Source organism: Corvus moneduloides, chromosome 2 (assembly GCF_009650955.1).
Source record: "Corvus moneduloides isolate bCorMon1 chromosome 2, bCorMon1.pri, whole genome shotgun sequence".
NCBI classification, from domain to species: Eukaryota; Metazoa; Chordata; class Aves; order Passeriformes; family Corvidae; genus Corvus; species Corvus moneduloides.
In genome coordinates, this window is record NC_045477.1 from 105,397,116 (window position 1) to 105,417,920 (window position 20,805).

General features: G+C 38.0%; 1 protein-coding gene across 2 annotated transcripts in view; it reads left to right on the forward strand.

Annotated features, from left to right (window-relative positions):
• The window catches only part of EGFL6 (EGF like domain multiple 6), a 33,209-nt gene extending 12,648 nt beyond the window's left edge, over positions 1-20,561 (forward strand). The window contains exons 7-12 of one of the 2 annotated variants that reach the window (XM_032100653.1): positions 222-344; positions 7,145-7,471; positions 15,333-15,413; positions 16,551-16,637; positions 17,990-18,255; positions 19,439-20,561. In XM_032100653.1, the coding sequence (XP_031956544.1) occupies positions 222-344; positions 7,145-7,471; positions 15,333-15,413; positions 16,551-16,637; positions 17,990-18,255; positions 19,439-19,534 (980 nt within the window). In that variant the 3' untranslated portion in view covers positions 19,535-20,561. The remainder of the gene's footprint in view (positions 1-221; positions 345-7,144; positions 7,472-15,332; positions 15,414-16,550; positions 16,638-17,989; positions 18,256-19,438) is intronic. The other variant, XM_032100654.1, reaches the window with a different exon arrangement.
• Positions 20,562-20,805: the final 244 nt, after the last annotated feature.

The window sequence follows — 20,805 nt, forward strand, 5'->3', positions numbered from 1 at the left end:
TGCTCTACATTTTCCATGGATGCATATTCCAGCATCGGTTCATTTGGAGCAGACACCAAGCATTCTCTCCTAGTGTGAATTCTGCTTCTGAGGGTCACTGCACTGTCATGGTCTAACATTAGTGCTTACAGTACCTGGAAACAGATGGGTGGCACAAGCAGGCTGTCATGAACCTTGGGTCTCAACACAGTTTTCACTGAAGCATTTATATCTTTCTCCAGATGTAAATGAATGCGTGACAAATACACACAGGTGTAACCTCCACGCAGAGTGCCTCAACACCGAAGGGTCCTTCCACTGCAAATGTAAACAGGGCTACCGAGGAAGTGGAGTTGATTGTGCTGGTGAGTACCACTGGATGTCAGGAATGGTACTGTATTGTTTTTCTCCAGTGACTGATCATTACAAGGCATGTTCTCAGAAATGTCATGCTGAACAGTGCTGCAATACCAACCAAGCAAGACCTCTCCACAAAATAATATATTAATTGTATGACTCATAATATAATTAATACAAGTATCACTTGTTCAAATTAATTTTGCCTGTAAGTCTCCAAGTCTCATAATATCTCTAGGAATTGCAAGCAGAACAGAGAAGTGAATTTGTCTTGAAAAAACAGAGAAAATAGTTTTAAAAATCTCCTGTGATTTTCCCATGAATTCCCAAGTTAGCCCCTTGGAGGGTTGTGCAGTCCCTCCCAGAAGAGTTTCAGGCTAACTTAGCAAAAAATGAGAAAAGGGAGGAAAGCTGTGACTTCTGTGTTAAACTGTTTTCACTTAAAATTTTGCCTTTGTTTGTCTATTGAATATGGAAGACCTCCTATAAAGATGTCATTTCCCACTTTAACTGCATATGATCCTCCAAGAAGAAAGAAAGAAAGGCTGTTCTTGTATATTTAAAATGAACCTTTTAATTTATACCTTTATTAAACCTGGCAGATGTTTCTCCTGAAACATCATTAAAGATGTTTTCCTCAAGAGGACACTTGACTCCTCCTCAAACATTTTAAAAGTTTTTGTCTACAGCAGATGAAGCCTACATAATATATAAATCTTTTCAAGTAATTCTTGATTAGCTATGTATTATGATTATACTTCATGTCACAGATGTTCTCTGAGTCCCTCTATTATTCATGTTCCTACTCCCATTGTGATAGTAATTGAAAATTACAATACACATTGATAAATTAATATTTTCACAGAATATTTTGTGTTGCAAGGGACCCATTAGTCCAACTCTTGGCTCTGCACAGGAGAGCACCATTTTCTTAAGTTTCAACTTTCAGTAAAAAAATGTTGACTTTTAACAAGCAAAAAGAAACACACAAAAATCTGACTGATACTGAAAAGTTTGATATGGACATAGATTACCACAGCAGAGCTGTTTAGAACATTCTTCCACTCAAATTCAATCCTATGAGCCAGTTTCCTTGCTAGTACACATCCCTTGTGATACGTCACTGTAGTTCACTGAAATGGAAGGATGCATTTGACTGGATATCAAAGCAAACTGACATGACACATATGTCACATATGTTTATATGGTTTTGTTAAAACAAAATGTACCACAGGTGAAATGTTAAACAAATACATCAGATCAAAATAGTCTGGGGTTTTTTTGTTCATTTATTTGGCTTTTTCTTTTTAATGAGAAGGCAAAAATTTCCAGAGAAATTTTCTTGTTGACTAACTCTATGTATAAAATATTCCTTTGTCAAGCAAAAACAATTCAACGAGAATGATTGCTTAAAGATGAATAACAGAAATATTTTCACTTGTGGAGAGATATTTTTTGATGTCTAGCCCTGTGAAAAAATCGGTTCTGAAGTCAGATGATTCCTATCTTCTCACTGGTGTTTCTCTTACATAGTTTGCCCTCTGTCTACTTCCTCATGTCATATTTCCAGTTACCGAAGTCCATTTGTTGTTTAGCAGAGGAAGGATCCATGCCATTCATAAACTTAATAGAATACACTGAATGGAAAAGAGATTTAGTAGAAGAGAGGATAGAAGAATAACACACAATAATGACAGCAGTCAGAGCCATAGGCAGAGGTCAGCCTAAGGTGACCTAAGCTGAGGGTCCAGCTAGAAAGACGTAAACAACAAGAGAGGAAGAGTAAAATACAATCAGTGGTAGGTGAACCCTGAAATGCAGTGGTGCTAAATAGAGACTGGTTTCTCTGGTGGTAATTCTGACACGTATACCTTATTTTTAAAAGAAAAAGGAGGAGACTCTTTTAGGTCTGAATGTTTCAATGGTTGATTTTTACTGCAATCCCCAAGAACATCTGACCAGTGTAACTGATGGGGGCAGGACATGTCTTGCTATGGGGGAAAATGTTTTTTCAAACAGTGACACAAACAATTGGATGTACCAGCCTATAGTGAAAACACTAAGTGTTCTCCATGTCATTTGGCAGTTGTGGAAAAGCTTTGGCTTTTTCCTGCAGCCAAAAGAAATTTTGCTATTGGGTTTAATGGGATGAGGACATTGTCTTGGGAATTTAGGGGCTGAAGGCTGTGGCTTCACACCTCTTTTGGTGACAATGGCTACAGTTCCTGTGGTCCATTCCAGCTCCCAGCTGATGGGCCTGGGCTTGTGCTGCAGATGAACAAAAAGCTTCTTAAATAAGTCTCCAGTACTCCACCTAATTTTTCCCACAGAGCTGGAATCCTGTTTTCACGGGGAAGCATTAGTTCTTTATAGCAATTGTCTCTAGTATAAAAAAAACAAAAAAACCAAAAAAAACCTGGCTACCATGGAAGCAGTATTTGCTTTTTTTAAAAAATGAAAACCATTTTAATATATAACTTAATTTTTGGAGTATGAAAGGAGAACAACTAAGCACATTGTTTATAATGAAACTCCTATGGCTACAACTCCTCATGCCACCAAATAACCTAATAAGTGAGGTAATATATAATTCGCTGTGCACAGAAGGTGGTGGAAATTCTTTCATTCAATTTGTATGTCAGTACACTACCTTGGAGAAAGCTGCTGAAACATCAGGCTGCAAACACTGCTGCTGGTATGAATACGAACTGTGATTATTAAGGCACCCTTCTGCCATTTAACAGTCCTGTATGTATGAAACATTAGAGACTATTTCTGAACTGTCTGTAGCACACATTTTGTTCGAGAATCCATAGAGATGGATTGATCTGAATGATCCCTAAAAGGGTTCTAGTCATTTCCACATCTGGCCTCTATCTTGCTGCAATCTGCTGCTGTTCTCAGGTTCATGTGTTTCCTGATTTCCTATTGTGCATTGAAAACCCACATTTCCCCTGCCACATGCTTCTATGTGCATTTCAGCTTTTATTTAAGAATAAAGTTTCACAAGGTTCCATAAGCAATTAAGATTCCTGGGAAAAAAATGAACCTATTTTTGTTTCACTTTTTTGGCCCTACAAAATAACAGGAAAAAGGATTACTATCTTAAAGTCTACAGGCATCACTCTAAGGAGCTCAACAATGACACTCTTGTTATTGCCCAGCTAGAGGCAGAGGTTACTCTTCTTCATTATGCTTTGCTGGGTATCTAAATGTCAATAAAAATTCATGCTGGCTCTCTCTCTGCCTATTGTATTACTTGTTCATTCTTGGTGATAGGGTAACCCTTAAACCCCGTATATGATTTTGCTTTCTTATTAACTTGCCAGTCCTGAGAAAGGTTTGATTTGACATAATAAAGTTTCAAAGCTTCAGAAGCGACTCTGGTCATATCACTGGTGATATTCTTAAAATTCAATTCAGTATGGAGTCAAATACTGCTGTCACCCTTTAGTGAGTAACACTTAGGCTTTGTCACCACACATTTCCTACTGGATGCCTTGCTGGCTGGTGTAGTCATGTATTAAGCACAGTCCAGCATGACAAACCTGCCCTGATTTCTCAAAGTATCCTTTCCTAAATAAGACAGTAAAAATTTTAGAAATGAAATACAGTATGAATACATACATACATGATGTTCCATGGTGTTTAGAAGAAAATAATAGCCCAGAATATGTCTTTTTAACGTATCTATGAAAGCTTTCAGACTCTCTTAAGACAATCTAAAAGAGGTTGATAACTTTTAGAATGATTTCTGAAAGTATGTCATGCTAATCTAATCTTTACTCACATCTACAGACTCCACCTACACATGGTAAGTGGTTGTCTGTCTCCCCCGCCACTGCTCCAACTCTTATATAGAGAAGCTGTAAAGGGAGCTATGAAAGGATTTGTAAGCCAATCTGCTAGGCTTGTCTCTCAGCAGGTTTTTAAATACACTGTGAGGTGTGAAGGTGGAAGTAGTGGGGTACCTGCTGGAGTGCAGAGCAAGCTGCCTCCTACTGCATCCCCTGTATGTTCAGGGCCAGCACTGGCTGCAGTCACAGGGTGTGGGGAAGGAAAACAGATCAGTCTGTCCCTCTCCTGTGTCATCCCCTGAGCACTTCCCTTTACACAGTGCAGGACAGAGTCAACAGGTTGGCATATGCTCTCTGTGAATTTTCAACTCAACTTTCACAACTTGGTCATTAGACATCCTACACCAATCAGTTTCTGTGAGTTTATAATTTTCTATAGCAATTGATGACAGAAAAGTTTTACTTTTAGCCCTCAGCCACCATTTGTCTTTGTTGTTCTACTTCTTGCCTTAATTCTCTCTAATTCAAATAAAGAAGATACCTTTGAAAACTGAGATATTTTCATATTAGGGCAATAAATAGAAACTGCATGAGCAGGGGGCATTAATCTGCATGCTTCCTGATTGAAGGTATGTAAGGAAGAGCTGGGGTGGAATGCACTACATTTCTTTGCACTTTCCAAAATTCTCTGCAGTCACATGGACAGATAAATGCACAAATGTTTGTGACCAACATCTCTGCATTTATCTACATGTCTTGAGGTAAAGGGTCCTGAAAAATCACTGCCTCAGCTATAGAACCCCAGAGTGCCAGCGAAGGCGAGCTGCTCATTCAGGCAAGTCCACAGGCATTGGATTGGAATCCACAGATTCAAAAGAACAGACTGAGTTTAAGGTGGTGTATCCTTACATTGCATTAGTCCTCCTGCAATTTATGGGTAGACAGAAAAAGCCTTAAATCCACACCTCTGGCTACTCTAAAGCTGAATGCAGGTTAGAAGGAGACGAGTGCTGTCTCCTAAAATATGCTTAATGTCTAGAGTCTCTTTGTCTCCACAAGCATGGAGATTTTCATAGTGCAGCAGCAGATTGGAGTGTGCAAGCACATGGGAATTTATACTTTTTCATCCCCCTATTTTTCTCACTCCTTTCAGTTGATTTTCCACACTGCTAAATTTTGCACATACAAGGAGATTGGTTTTCTGACACCACAGAGTTATTATGTTGAACTGTAAGAATTTTTCATTTCATGAGGAAAACTTCAAAGCAGAAACTAAAAGCAGATGTTCAGGTTTGCTGAGCAGTCAGTCCTGTGGCCTTGAAAATCCCCATAGCCTCTTTATTAAAAGCGTGAAGTTTCTCGTTACTGATTGTCAAGAGGAAATTTGTTTGGAATTAAGCTTTCCTGTTAATTTTTATTGCTGAATTCTGAGTTTAGACCCAGGGAACCTTACATCCTTCATGACATCATCCTTCAGAGGATACTTAGTGGAGTATTAGGAAAGAGTTTACTTCCAAGTATTTGACAAGCAAGCCTACAAGTTTTATCCAAAAGAAAGGAAGAACAAATCCTCAATTCTGACTTTTATTTTATTGGCACATTTACTCCAACAGCAATCTCAAAAACGCCTGGATGCTACAGTGAGCACACCAAGAGTCTGATTCTGTTCCTGACATACTAATAGCATGTAGCCGCACTTGCCATAAATAAAATGTGACAAATTCACAGTGATAGGACTGTATTTTCCAGGAGTGGGGAACTTTCCCTTTTCCTGCTAGACTGCAGTTCTATTCTATTAAGTGGTGTTTTTTCTTGTGCTGTGTCTCCATGAAAAGAAGCACAGAGAAAATAGTACTACCCAAGGTTCCAAGTCCAGTCCATCTGTCTCAAAGTACTACTATAAAACTTTCATAAATACAAAGTGAGGAGAATAGGAACATATTCTTGCCCTGATAATACGATCATTAGACAGCAAAAGCAGAGGGAAATAAAAACAGCTGTCTTCCACCATAATTTTTAATCCTAAAAGACTGAAGGTACTGCAACGTCAATATTGATTGAGAATCAAAGATGGGAAGCAGTATATGAGGCTATTCTGATGCACTGATGAAAATAGTCTCTCTCTATGAAAGAGCTTTTTTATAGCACACTGGAACTGCTCAGCTTTCATTGTTTCCTAGGTAGTTCACATAAAGGACTCAAACTGCAGAAGGCTGTGAGTAGTTTATGACATGGTTGTGCACAACATTTGATAGTAGTATCCAAAAGGCTAATTCCAGAATAATTAAAGTAATACCACTTTATCCAAAATTATAAGCTATAGTATTTCACTTTGAAGAGGAATCATAAAATGGTAAATTCTCAGGAAATGTTACACTTATGTTCTAGTCCATCTTGGAATTGCAAGATGGTAATAATTTGGCATTCTTGGATGCTTCTCTGAATTGTGGTGTTTACCACGTACAATTAAATATCCCTTAGAGCTAAAAGAAATATGATGGAGCAGCTTGATGTAGGTCTTCTCAAAATATCCTCCATTTCAGTAGCTTTCAGCCTGCCATGGAAGGAAAATTAGGCCAGAGAAGTTCATGAAAGATAGCCAAGAGAAATGCTCATTATTTTTAGGCTGCAGTTGTTGTGCAGGGGATCCCAGCTCCATGGACAATTTTAATCCACAAATTGAAGCAGGATTTTTTTTTTGTTTTTTACCCAAGCTCCAGTGTAAAAATAATTTAAGTAAGGGGCTCTATGACCTGTGTCACTCCTGTGTTACATGAGAGTCCAAAGAGATCATTACAGAGGATTGCTTTGGTCTTTTCACTGTAACTCAGACAGAGCTGTCCATACAACAGAGCTGAGCAAGTCGTGTGTTAGGTTCTGTGCAGAACTGAACTTGTATCTTGTTGTAGAGAGTTTAATTCTATGGGTCTCTGGACCTTGTAAAGAACACCATGGTCCCATTGCTGAATGATTCCTTAGATTAATATTTTCTGTTTTCTTCTTGGTTCTAGTTATCCCTGAAAAGTCAGTGAAGGAAATTGCAAGAATCCCTGGAACAGCTAAGGACACAATTAAGAAACTTCTTGCACATAAAAGCAGTGTGAAAAAGCATGAAACAATCAAGAATGCAATCCCAGAAGCAGCTGAGACACCACCTTCTAAGACCCACTTGCAGTTACTGGACTATGAAGGTGGTATTGGTCTTGGTGGGAGCTACAGTGAGGAAGAGAAAGAAACTGAAGCTGCTGCAGAAGAGGAGGCAGAAGAGTCAGATGAAGAGGAGAAGGAAGATTTTGAAAATCAAATTGATGAACGAAGCCTTAGAGGAGATGTCTTTTGTAAGTTTCTTTATTTTTTAAAAACTCTGGCTTCAATGTAAACATATATAAATACTAAAAAAATCCTCACAAAACACAGACACTTTATCAGAATTTACTTGTAGAAAATGAATCATAGAATCATAGGATGGTTAGGTTCTAGTTAATGCATTTGAAAATGCATTTGAAGACTTTGAAAAACACAGCAAGAAATTGCACAGCATATTGGAACTAGATGATCTTTAAGGCCCCTTCCAACCCAAGAAACTCTATTATTATAATTGATGTTTAGTACAGCTGTCTCAGTCAAACATTCTTCAAGGTAGTGGCAAAAATATGTAATATGAAAAACACACACTGTCAATAGTTCATTCACTATGTTTTCCCTTTTCCAAAGTATGGAAAAATAATAAATAATATCCCACAGCAATTAAAATTATAATAATAAAAATGAAAAAAAAATTAAGTTAACATTCAATTTATTGCTATTTAACTTGGAAAGACAGGTAAGTATGTATTTTTTAAAGGAAAGATAATTTTAAAGTCCTCTGGAAAAAATGGTCTGTAATATTGTAATAGTGTAAGACAGCCAAGAAAAAATGTAATTATTCACTTAATACATTGGAGAATACAAACTTCTTTGCCAAAGGCATGTTCCTAAAATTGCCCTTTTTTTTTTATTTTCAGTGGTAATTGGACTGTTTCAGTTTAAGCAAAGGATATAGACTAATATTGCTTCCTCAAATTATGCCAGGGAGCTGATAAACAGAACAAAGTCAGGACTTTGCTCACCAATCTCCTCCCTTCCTGCAAATATTAACAGTGAGTGCTAATGGCATGTTTCAAGTTTGCTGACAATACCAAAATGTGGAGAATGACCCATTCATTGAAGGGCAGCACTGCTATTAAGATCTGGCCAGGCTGTGGAAGTACTGACAGGAACTTTATGAAGCTCAACAAAAGCAGATGGAAAGGGAGAGAAAAGCCTCATGCAACATTATGGATTTGGGATGACTGCTTAGGAGGAAGCTTTGCAGTAAAAGGCAAGTTTTGGACTTCCCATTACAAGACAAATGAGGACACACTGGCATGAGTCTAGCAGTGCTCCACGAGGGTCAGGGGCCTGGACAACATGAGGAGAGGCTGAGACAACTATTTTTTCCAGCTTTGACAGGGGAGGGCTAAGAAGAGACCTTATAGATGTCTTCAGCTATTTAATGGAAGGTTACAGGGAAGGAATAGACAGACTTTTCTTGAAAATATACAGCAATAGGACAGGAAGTGATGAATACAAGTTGGAACAAAAAAAATTCTCATTAGATATAATGAAAAGAATACTTCACCATGAAGGTGGACAAAATTTGGGACAGGTATGCAGAGAGGTTGTGAAAGACCTATCCTTGCAGATATTCATACTATGACTGAACTGGGCATTGAGCAATCCCCTGATCAGGAAGTCAGACTAGGCAAACTAAAAATGGCTCTTCCAACCTACATGATTCTGTGATTCATTCTGTGTTTTCAACCAAGAATTTCAAAGTAGTTTAGAAAATAGTGTGTGTAGACCTGCATCCTGGAAGATGCTTGGATTTCTCTCTGGTACTGTAGGCACATAACGTCACAATTCAGGAATCAGTAATATTTCTAAAAAAGCAAAACAGCTGCTTCCTAGCTGCATGCATCTGTTTGTCAGCTTTTAACCATATGAAATGGTGACAAATTTCTGACTAATGGTGCCATGTCTCCCCAGTGAAGGATCCTATGCTCAGGATGTCACTCTCCCTCTAGCCAGCCACACCTAAGCCCTAGACTATGTCTTTACTCAGCCTTTCACTCCTGACTAGCATGTGCCACTTCCTCTGAAGAAGTGGCCCTTCCCTCTTCTGAGGATACCTTCATAAATTACTTACCTAAAAGAGGTAGCAGGTGCAGGAGCTGATGTAGAATTGGGGTTGAAGTTTCCACTGTATGGTAAACTACCCTTGGGGTTCATCCTTGCCATGCTGGTACTGCCAAATGCATTTGAGAGTCCCAGGGCAAAGGATTAAGTGACTTGCCTCTGTTCTCTCACAAGAAGCAATAAAACACAGGTCTTATGATGGTCATACGTTTACATTTAGAGAACCATGTGTCCCACACATTTCCACCAAAATACTATCCTGAAGAAGGACGTAACTCTTCCCAGTCATGCTAATTAATCCAAAGCTGGCCATAATTTTGCAGAAACTGTGGAGAAGGTGAGCAGAAGATAGTTGCAATATATATGTTGATGTTTGTTAAGATTAGGTTCTCAGGTACTTGGGCTTCTTCATGAAGGTAAGCTACTGGGGAGCTTGCATGTGCCAAGAGGGTGGTGTGAATTGACCAGATATGTCATATGAATGTGATTAGACTGGGAAGGACTCAAAAAGATTGACTAATTAACAGCAAAATGCTTGTGGAACCTGAAAGGAGGTTTACCCTTGGCAAGGGTGTGTTCCCCTGCAACTGTGATTTCTGTAGGGTTAAAAGCTTTTATTTCTTGACAGAATTGCGGGTATATTGCTGATCTAGCACTTTAAGGGGCACACTACTAATAGGTTCCATTAATATTTACTGTAAATAATAAATTATTTATAAATAATACTCTTATTAGTTATAGATATATTTATTCAGAATTTTGTGCCATAAAGGACTATGGCCTTTTCTGCTTCCTCAATTGTGAGGCACGGCAGCCTGTTAAAAAAAACTAAACCCCAAGTCAGCCCTTCTATCCCTTTCTGCCTTTCTGGGAGGGAGGGCTGGCTGGCTGGCTGGCTGGCTGGCTGGCTGGATGTAACTCAGACATCAAAACAGGTGTCTTTTTTAGCCTGCTTGGACAGGTCATGAAGGATTGCCAGGAATATTGCCCCTAGGGTAAGGCCACCCTGCGTTTTGGTTAAAAGGACAACAGGCTCTGCTCTATCTGCCTGGTGATTCAAGGGGAACTTGGTCTCCTGTACTGGGCTACATGACCTAATGCAATTGCAAAGGGGGGATTATACAGCCTTCCAGTTGAGTACTCAGTGCTACTCTATTTGGAGTGCACTAATTTTCCAGATTTCAATTTGATTGAGGGCACACAGAGAAAATCCTTTGTCCATAGGAAAATCCAAAAAATATTTTGTTGTCATGATGATTGGTGAGATTATTTTTCAAGCATCTTCCCAACAAAATCAGGACATTTGAACATCCTATACCTGGGCTAGGCAGAGAGGAAGAGTCTACTTGTTTCTACAAAAATTACCCCTACAGCTGACAGCAGTAACAATGAATATTACTGCTTGACAATATTAAAGCATTGTGGTTCATCTGTATTTTTTCCTATAGTGTCTTTGTTTCAGTCACATTTGGCTGGAATTTTCCCTTACAGATATAAGAGATTTATATGCTGAACTTGATAGAGAGATTTTATTTTGCTAGGGGATACTGGCAGAAAGCTGGTGTGGTACTTGATGCAGAGATAGCAGCATGCCCAAGATGTAGTTCCACTAGGTTCGTGAACTCTGTATTATTTGTGGCTTTCTTGTTTGATACCAACTGTGATTCAAGAACTTAAAGAATTGTGCCATGTTCATTTTCATTTTGAATACATTGCTTAACTGTGTTTTCTTTCCTTTTAAATTTCCATGTGTTGTACTTGATCCTTGCTATCATAAAAATTCAGTCATGATTCAGGTGCTTAATTGCTTGAACATTTGGCTTTAAAAACACTTTCAATTTTAATGATATTGAGTGATCCTTCAGAGAACATCATTAGCTCAAATTTACAGCTCATAAATTTGTACATTTTTTCCTTTCTTTGCTGATGTCTATTCAGCAGATTCCTTTACTACAACATGAAATTCCTCCATATAATCCCCTCAAGTATTCACATAGCGTCTGCCTTTTGTATTATTAATACTGGTATTGTTTGTCTTCCAGGAAGAGTAGTTAATTAGGAAAAATAGAAAGGTCTTCTTAAATTGATGTGTTATTTTATCATAGTAGTTTTACTACAGAATAAACATATAGGGAGCCAGAGAAAAAATATTGTAGAGGGAAAAAAAAAAAGGAAATATTACATGGAGATGGAAATTATTAAAATAGGCCCAACTACCAAAATACTGGACCTTTGTGAGAACTGCTACTCACAATTTTTTTTTTTAAAACCACACAATAGCTAAAGATAGCAAAGTGAAGCCCAAAAAATTTAAGAAATGTTAAAACTAATTCATCAATGAAAACTTAATTTTTTAAATATATTTGTATATCTTATGATACAGTCTGAAATTAATTCAAATTACTATTTTCTGTGGGATACTTGCCTTGTCCAATGTGAAGGAAGGACCCGTCCTGTTGTGAAAGGTGCAGTTTAATAAATATGAATATTTATTTATTAACAGATGAATTATTTATCAATATGATTATTCATCATTATTTATTCATTATTATTAAATAATTTAATAAATATGTCCTATTTACTGCAAAATTTGCAGATGTATAGAAAATGAGAGTAAACCATAGTATTGGAAAGCTCTTTATTACATGAGAAATGCCCTTTCTCCATATGGAAGAAGACACAGAGAGCTGGACCAAAGTATTTGGTTATATAAGCAATGATTGTAGAGATGCTACACTCAAGGTACACTTAAATAATTAAGTACAACCTTAATTCTGACAGTTTCTAACATTTCAGTGCTTTTTGGGTACCACTGGTAATCCAGAATGCTATTGCCAACTGCAACCGAATTCTATATTCTGTACTTCATCAGGTTATGAAATTCCCATTGGGCTTAAAACTCCTGTAGTATCACGTAGCCAGCCACATTATTACACGGAGACACTTCCTTTGGTAGCACCAAGAATGATAAAGAGAGTTTGGTTTCTGGCTTATTTGGCAATACTAAAAGTGGACTGCTTCCCTTATGGCTTCACAGATCTTAATGCTGAACAAGAGGGCTCCCACAGTTAATCATGATGTTTGCTCTTAATCTTATTATTTTCTGATAATTACACCACTCTGTGAGCTATTAATGCTCAGATCACAGCTCAGTTCATAGCTGTACATGTCAGACTTCTGGCAAATGTAATTTTTTCAGAGCAGGATGTGGTAACAGAGAAATAGGATATTCAATGTGAGTCCAAAATAGTAGCATACCACATACATAGGAAGCTCATCTTAAATTTACTACGTCTTATATTCTGCTTGGTTTTTTTATGGTGCCCACTCTGTTTTTCTGGTTTTTGGTTTTCTTAATGGGCTTGATGACATCAGTGGTTAAGAACATGTGGCACAATGATATGAAGGGGTTTGTATGCAGAGATTACATATTAGCTATTGCTGCAGATAAGTAGATGGAAGGGCATCTGCAGTACAGAAAGGATGGACTCTGTTGTACCTGGAGTGGGACATATGTGTTCTTTTGTTGGTGAGAGTTTGTTCTTAGGGAACATGAAATGAGACCTGCCTTTCTGTAAGACCACTTGACAGCAGAAGAGCTAAAAAGACTAATTCTGACTTCTGCCTATTATTTATGAAGGAGTAAACTTCGGATCCTGGCTATGTGTGAGGACGGTCTGATGTAAAATGTAGGCACTTTTCACGCAGTAAGGTTTCTCTGAAACCTTTCTGTAAGCTGAACCTTACAGTTTCTCATAATATGCAGCTGATATCTTTCAGTGAGTGCAAAACCTGACTGTAATGCCTGACTGAAAACAAAAACAGATTTGGAAATAAAACTGGACTCTTTTTCTGTCCATGAAAGTTCTTTGCTTGATAACACATAGCTACACCTGCATGTATCTCTCTCAAGTGAATTCAAGTGTAATTCAATAACAAATAAATCATCCTGGCAGCTGTTGTCTTCTGTTAAATCACTCCACTCTTTCCAGAACTGATCATATTTTAATAGCTCTCTTCATTTTGGCAAGGGTTTTCATAGCCTGACCCTCTTCCATGAAGTACAAGGCCAAGTTTATGGCATGACAATAAACTTAACACCTAATCTCTATGTGCCTATTCCTAAATGTGTATATGTAAACATATATTAATTGGAGAAAGATGTGTTTTAATCCTTGCCTTAAGTATGAATATTATCCAGCTGATCTAAGCAATGGTCTGGGTGAGGGGAAGGCTACAAGGACAACAAGAGAGCACATGCTCCTGGCAATTTATCAGAAAGCTCGTAAGATTGCATGAGTCTTCTTCCTCAGCTCAATTCAGCACCTCTGGAAGTGCCTCCAGGGCCTCTTTGTTAGTGTGTGTTTCACTGGGGTACACAGAGCAGTTTTTGACAGTTTTGAAGGAGAACAAAGGTGAAGTGGATGGCACAGCCTTTATGGTGTTATGAAGCTCTTGATTGCAGTAGTTTCTAAGTATATTCTTAAAATTAAGTATGTGTGAACATGTTGGAGTATTTAAATGGAAAGCCCTAGCTCAGTCAAACGCATGGGAAAAAACCTCCCTTCTGAACAAATGTGCATCCATGGGAAAGTATTGACTTTTAAAATATTTGGCATTTGCATATATGATACAATGCTGAGTAGGGAAAAGTAATTTCCATAGGTCCTATCATCTGGCATTTTTGAGGAAGTCTGAGCTTTTCTTAGCACAGCTGCCCACAGGGCGTGGCTGAAAAGTGAACTTCAGTGTTCCAGGCTTTCCACTAATACATTCTCTAAGCAGTAATCCAAAGGCTTCTCCCTCACTCCTCTAAAATGGCACTTCTAAGCTCCTCCTGTTTTCATTGGTGTGCATGAATATACCACAGGTATCACCTGTTTATGTGTTTGCAAAGGATAGAATACCAGTGAAAGCAGATCTTCCCCTTATCTCATGTGTGATTAGTTACTTAGGGTATGCATAACGAAGTTGAGACTTATGATTATTTTTTGAGTGAGAGCACTTATCTATTAATCACTTGAAATAATACAACAAAAACTTAATTATAGAACTTTAAAATACTTATAGTAATTTAGAGTATTACTTAGCGTAAACAAGAATATGTAAGCTTCTGTCTCACCAGATAGGAGGGGATTTCCCTTGGTCTGTGAGGCTGAGAAATAATGCTTATTGAGTAACCACCTCTTTCAGGCTAGTATCTTAGAGAATGTCCCTAACATTCATTGGCTGTGCTGCTTTACTGACTCTTCCAGTTTGGCACCAGACACATCAACCAATTTTTAAAGAATAACTCACTCAGGGGTTTCCACTGAGACTGGTTATCAAAACATCAGTGTGTGCTTACCAGCTGTAGCAGGGAGGGTGAGGAAGAGGAAGGGCAGCTGCTGGAGCCTTTCTTCCCAGCAGACAGCAGAGCTGATCAGGTATTCAGGAGGACCCTAGCAGAGAGTGTGACTTCAGAAGAATAACTTTCTGGGGCTTCTGTTACAGCAGCACCAGCTATCACTGCCCTGAATACAGGGCTGTAGGCCTTTGATGCCCTAATGTTTATGGCTTTTACAGTCTCTGACATTATCCATTTTTTGAGGCTGCTGTTGGCAAAGTGCTGCCAAGTCCCTGCTGAGTTCTGGTAGAGTTCTCTCACTGACTCTGGTAGAGTTCAGTGCAATTTGATCCTTATAGCAAGAAAGCAGATCAGCCCACTAAAGAAAGATCAACATTTTATGACCTTGTGAATCTGTAATTCAATGAAGCTGTAGCTCCAGTGCTTATAGGTTAGAAGGCTCAGTGCTGTGGAAAACAGCAATTTAAGCAAAGTTTTAAAATTATCTAAGTGCACTTAGGAATCTGGGTTTGGTGGTGGAGTGGAAAATACATATATTGATTTATTTAAATAAATGATGGCAGGTAGTATAAAGGAATAAAGTTCCATTTTCTGTTCCTGTGATGACTCAGTACTTGACAAGTTGTTTTCCCCAGTTCCCAAGGTAAAAGAAGCAGCTGCCTTTGTCCCTCACCTGGCACAGAGGAAAATTCCAGTGTCGAGACCAGAGCAAGAAGGTGGCTTATTTTTATTATACAGCATTTATTTTCCTGTGTATTGTATCTTTTTGTGACAACCTATGTTAGCCAAGTCAGAACCAGTTTAAAAGCCTTTAACATAAACCAAAGATTTTGTGAACACTTTAGAGAAAGTACCTGGCCAAACTACGCTGCCAGTTCCAACGTGTCCTTTTCCTGTTTATAACCCATGCATAGAAAGTTTCCCCACATTAGAACTTGACTTGCAATTGAATTTCACTTGAATAATTTCATAGTCCTAAAAAAATAAAGTAGCTTCTATAGTCTATAAAATGAAAACACATTGCACAGCACACAATAACCCTAAACAAACAAGACAGATGTGCTGGTTGACATTTTTTCCAATTTAGAAAGCAGTAGTCTCAGAAACAACAGATTTATACAGCAAAGCTCTCAAAATGCCATGTCTCTGACTCATGATAAAATACATTAAAATAACAAGAAGGATGCCTCTTTCTGAGGAAATTCAGATGGCCAACGTATTACTCTTAATCTGATCTGTCATGTTTGCATCGCACAGTGTTCCTTTGTGTGTGTAATGCTTCTCATCTGCACAGTCACGAAGGCCATGGTGTGCTCTGGCTGACACCCTTTTTCAATGTGCTCCAAAGGTCAACTGATTTGGGCTATTCCCAGCACCATGTAGTTGGAGTATGAGGCACTGATGTAAGGGATTCTTCTCATGAGAGGCCAGTTTCTCCCAGTGGATAGAATGGGAACTTGAGCTGACTGCAACTACAGCAGTGTAACAAATGGAGAGTGGAGAGCTCTAAAGCTGGCAGATCTCAAACAATTCCTGATGCTAGAGTTAAACACTAACACCTCCTCCTATACTTGGGGATTTGCAGGCACTCGGTATACAGAAGTCACAGCATATAAACTCATGTGCAGATGCAAGATTGGCAGTAAAAAGACACTGAGCTAAAGAAAGAATCACTACATAAATTTGAATATTTTGCTTTTTTGAAGTTTCATCTAAGTCAACACTATCTGAATTCAGATTATAAATAATTTTAGAATGATCTGTACATTAATAACTGTATGAATACAGAGCAAAATGTTTTAACAGTACTTAGGGTATAGTGCTCCTATTATCTCTACCAATTTTTTTTTCAGTTGATTGCAGCTTCAGTCGAGGGGTGTGTGACTGGAAACAAGATACTGATGATGACTTTGACTGGAATCCTGCTGATCGAGATAGAGGTATTTAACTATGTGTCATCTAGATAGGCTTTGATTTGATGGCTTACCTCTTCCAAAAAAAAAGGGTGGTGGGGGAAACAGAATCCCGAATTCTTCTTTTCTATCAGTGGGTTTTCTTTATAAAAGAAGAACGTAGGCAGAGGACGCTAGTAGTGGATATTGTTTCTTTGAAATATCCAGTAGCAAATGGTAATCAGCAGCATATTTCAACACAAATAAATCAAAATGTAAGAAAAATTATTAGAACATAACTGTTCTGAATTGCAAACTACAAGGCAATGGAAACCTTATCAGCTACGTGTTGTGTCTCTCCAAGATTGGTAGGACATTTAATCACACATCTGTCATTTAGATGGATGTGGCAATGTAGTCACTCACATGGCTTAGACATCATGGGGAAAACTGCTCAGAAATCTCAAACTTGGTGAGACAAACTCAGAATAAGCCAAGGGCAAGGGGCTATTCAAGAACAACCAATACATGAACAGGTACCAATGGGATCCTGCTAAAACCCGAGAAAGAGCTCCATGAGAGCAATGTGGGACTGCTGGGTGGGTGTACATAAAAAGGTGTGGACAGGAATGGACAAGTTTGGTTGAAAGGATGTCTTTACCCCTGTTGCAGAAGTTGCTGCAGTAGTGACCAGTGGATCCTACAGATCCTGCAGGCTGCTTGCACCAGTTTCCACATGCACATTCTCTCCCTCCTCCCTTAGAGTCTTTCCATGTTAGTCTTTCTTCACTAATCCTTCCTCTTCTGCTCCGTGTAATTCCCTAAATCCCTTCTCTGTGCTGTCACTCCCAGGAAAACCTTACCCTGGCCTTATCCTGTCTCCCTGAACTTATATCTGGGGATTATGACTTCATTTATGGGCCCAGATGTTTTATTCCTTTAAGACTGTGTGTGTTTGTGACTTCATTGGTCTTCCAGGACTTGGGAAATAAGCTGTCAGTTCCCTTGTGAGTTTGTCATCAATGCAGAGGACAGTGGAGAGAATATTGAGCTAGCTCAAGTACTGAAATAATCTGATCACAGAGGCACAGCAGCATGTTTCAGACTGTTGCATTTGAAAAACAGATGGTTTTGCCTTTGAAAGATGGTGCAAGGAAGAATGACTGTAATTGCCAGTGAAATATGAACTCATCTCCTCTGTAAACTGATCTGACTTCCAACAGTACAAGTTCCTTGCAAAGTACACTCCCTACTGCTTTTCTCCAGTGTGATTTTAAATTATTCAAGTAAACAAGCTTCAGCTTCCCCTTATTTTCTTAGCAAACATGGATTCAAATTGCTAACAAATAACACGAGTGCATTAAAGATGATGTTTTTAAAAATTATTTTCTTTTTACAAGGCGATGGCTACTACATGGCAGTTCCAGCTTTTGTGGGGCACAAGAACGATATGGGGCGTCTGAAACTTCTCCTCACTGACCTCAAACCAAAGAGCAGCTACTGCTTGATTTTCAGTTATCGGCTTGCTGGTGAGAAAGTGGGAAAGCTTCGAGTGTTCCTGGCAAACAAAAAAACTGCTCCTGTCTGGGAAGAGAATAAAGGAAAAGATGAAAAGTGGAGAACTGGAAAAATAGAGATATTTCAGGGGGCTGAAACAATCAACAGTGTAAGTATAACACAATTTATAAGCCAACTACTGTAACCAACATGCCGGTTTAATTTCCTAACCCTCAAGAGTTCCACCAACTGTTTTATAGGCATCAGCAATCAAAAGGCTTATCTGAAATGGAAACAGGAGCCCACAATTTAGGGGCCATAAAAGTTATCACCTGATTGTAATTTCAGAACTGAATCACCCCAGTTGGTTAGAACACTGATGCCAGTAATTCTGTCATTTTGTAAAAGTACTGCATCACATCATAAGTTAACACAAGTAATCAAAATCTGCCCTTAACATCTCATGCAACACAAGCATACATACATGCCAGAAAAAACGAAAATTTTTCATTTCATAGAAGAGGATGCTCTCAAACCACACTAAACCAGACCATTAGAGCAAAAGGAGACATCATGTATAATCAAGGGGGGGCCATCACCTTTGGATCAGGGCATACCAACAGGGAACACTGTGCACTGATGTATGCCTGGAAACCGCCTCAGTCAGGACTTCAGCCAGTTTCTCCTTGAAGTTCTGGGGTCTGCTTTCCATTTGTGTGATGGAACATTTTCAGTGCTGTGTAAAGACTTTTACTGTATAATTGAATACAGTGAATATAAAGGAAATGCAAGCCCTTTTCAAGGTTTTTTGCACAGCTGGAATGATGTAGAAAAACTCTTAAATAAATAAGAATCAGACTATAAAATAAAACCAGACATCCTATTCATAAAAATAAACCTCCTCTTCATATATATAGTATACATACTATACTCAATACATACGAGAGAGTATAAATATATATAGTATATACACACAAAACCTGAGGATCCAAATAGATCAAAAATGAACAGTTGTAATGTCTTCAATAAATAAAATGCATGAGCATCACATACTGTGATAAAACTACATTATAGGAGGATTTCATTCAATTTGTATTTTTTGTGCAATAAAAATAAATAATCTTATTAAAGTAATCCATTTAGCATTGTAAATCTGTGCAGAGGATTTTACATCTAGTTCAAATAATGCTCAAAAGTTTTAAAAATGGCAAAGATTCAAGTCATTAAGTCCTTAAGTCATTAAGTGTTGTAATAAAATATTCTTCATATATAGCATTATAACTAATTAAGAGTTCCTAAATGTTTGGATAAACTATATTTTTACTCTTAATGCGTATCTTTTCTTATGACAGGTCACTTTTGAATCAGAACGTGGGAAGGGTAAAACTGGAGAAATTGGAGTGGACAATGTTATACTAATTTCTGGTCTATGCCCAGAAGATACCTGATAATGGACACTTGAGTACACCAGATTTAATCCTATTTTTCACATTTGCCTTATTAGTAGTGTATTTTTCTATTCTTTTCTTTTTTTAAAAAAAACACGCAAAACTATAAAATTGTGCCTTGAACCTAATGCAACAATGCAAATAGAAAAAGTGATGTGCGAGATGCAGATTATGCTTTTTTACGAGTTATTCTAATTCTAATACATGTGTTGAGTGTAATACTACTGTATTTTATAATTCAAGGTCAGGGTTTCTGAAGTATTATTTGTCTGGCTTTTTTACAAATTCTACATGCTTTTATTTCTTAAAATCTTCTCGAGGCTATTCATTAGTCTTCTATTTCATTTCTTCTACTCCACAAGAACATAAAGCAGTATTTAAGAGGATGTTACTACTTCTGGTGACATAATTTTCTTACTTAGTGGATATGTTGTTCAAAAAATCAGTATTCATCACCCTGTGTGCAGTAAGGCAATCATACACAGAGCCAAGGTGTTTGTTGATTTAAATACTTGTGCAAAGATGGGTGCTAGGTGGAAAATCCACAAAGCCAGCACAGCAAGCAGAAATGATGACCACTATTTAAATGTTAATCTTGATATATTCCACTTACCTAGTATATATTCAGTGTTTACTACTCTACTATTGCTGAGTTGTGCTCAGCTGGCTTCTTATCTTGGGCAGCCTGGTGGCCTTCATTGTTTACTATTGTATTATTGCTGAGCTGTGCTGAGCTAGCTTTGTTAATTTCTTCTTATCTTGGATGTCCTGCAGTAGCACACACTTCCTCCCAGATTTTGTTACCCCTCTGGGTCTATGATCTTTGAAGCATGTCAAGCCCTAAACTTCAAAAAAGTAATTCTATTGACAAATAATTTGTCTTAAACATCAGGGAAATACTCAATCTATTGAAGAAGTAGGAAGAAAGGGAGGAGACTTCATTTCTCTTTTGATGGAGCTAAGCAAGTTGTAAGTGGATTCATGTCTTTGAGGAATATTTTCATTACCAATAAAGTATGTAAAATACCTTCTTTGTCATCAGTGTCTTTGAATCACACAAATCATTGTTAAGAAATGATCCCTTTACAGTTTTATAAGCATTTAATATTCACCATTAACAGATGATGTTACCAACTGGCACAGAAAAACAAGAGCAAAAAGAATGACCCATTCTTAGTGTTTAAGAAGCTTCACATTATGTACAGACCTTCAGGAACAAAAGGCTCCTGCTGGATTGCAGGCCTACTTTGACCCCATTAGAGGTGAGAAAG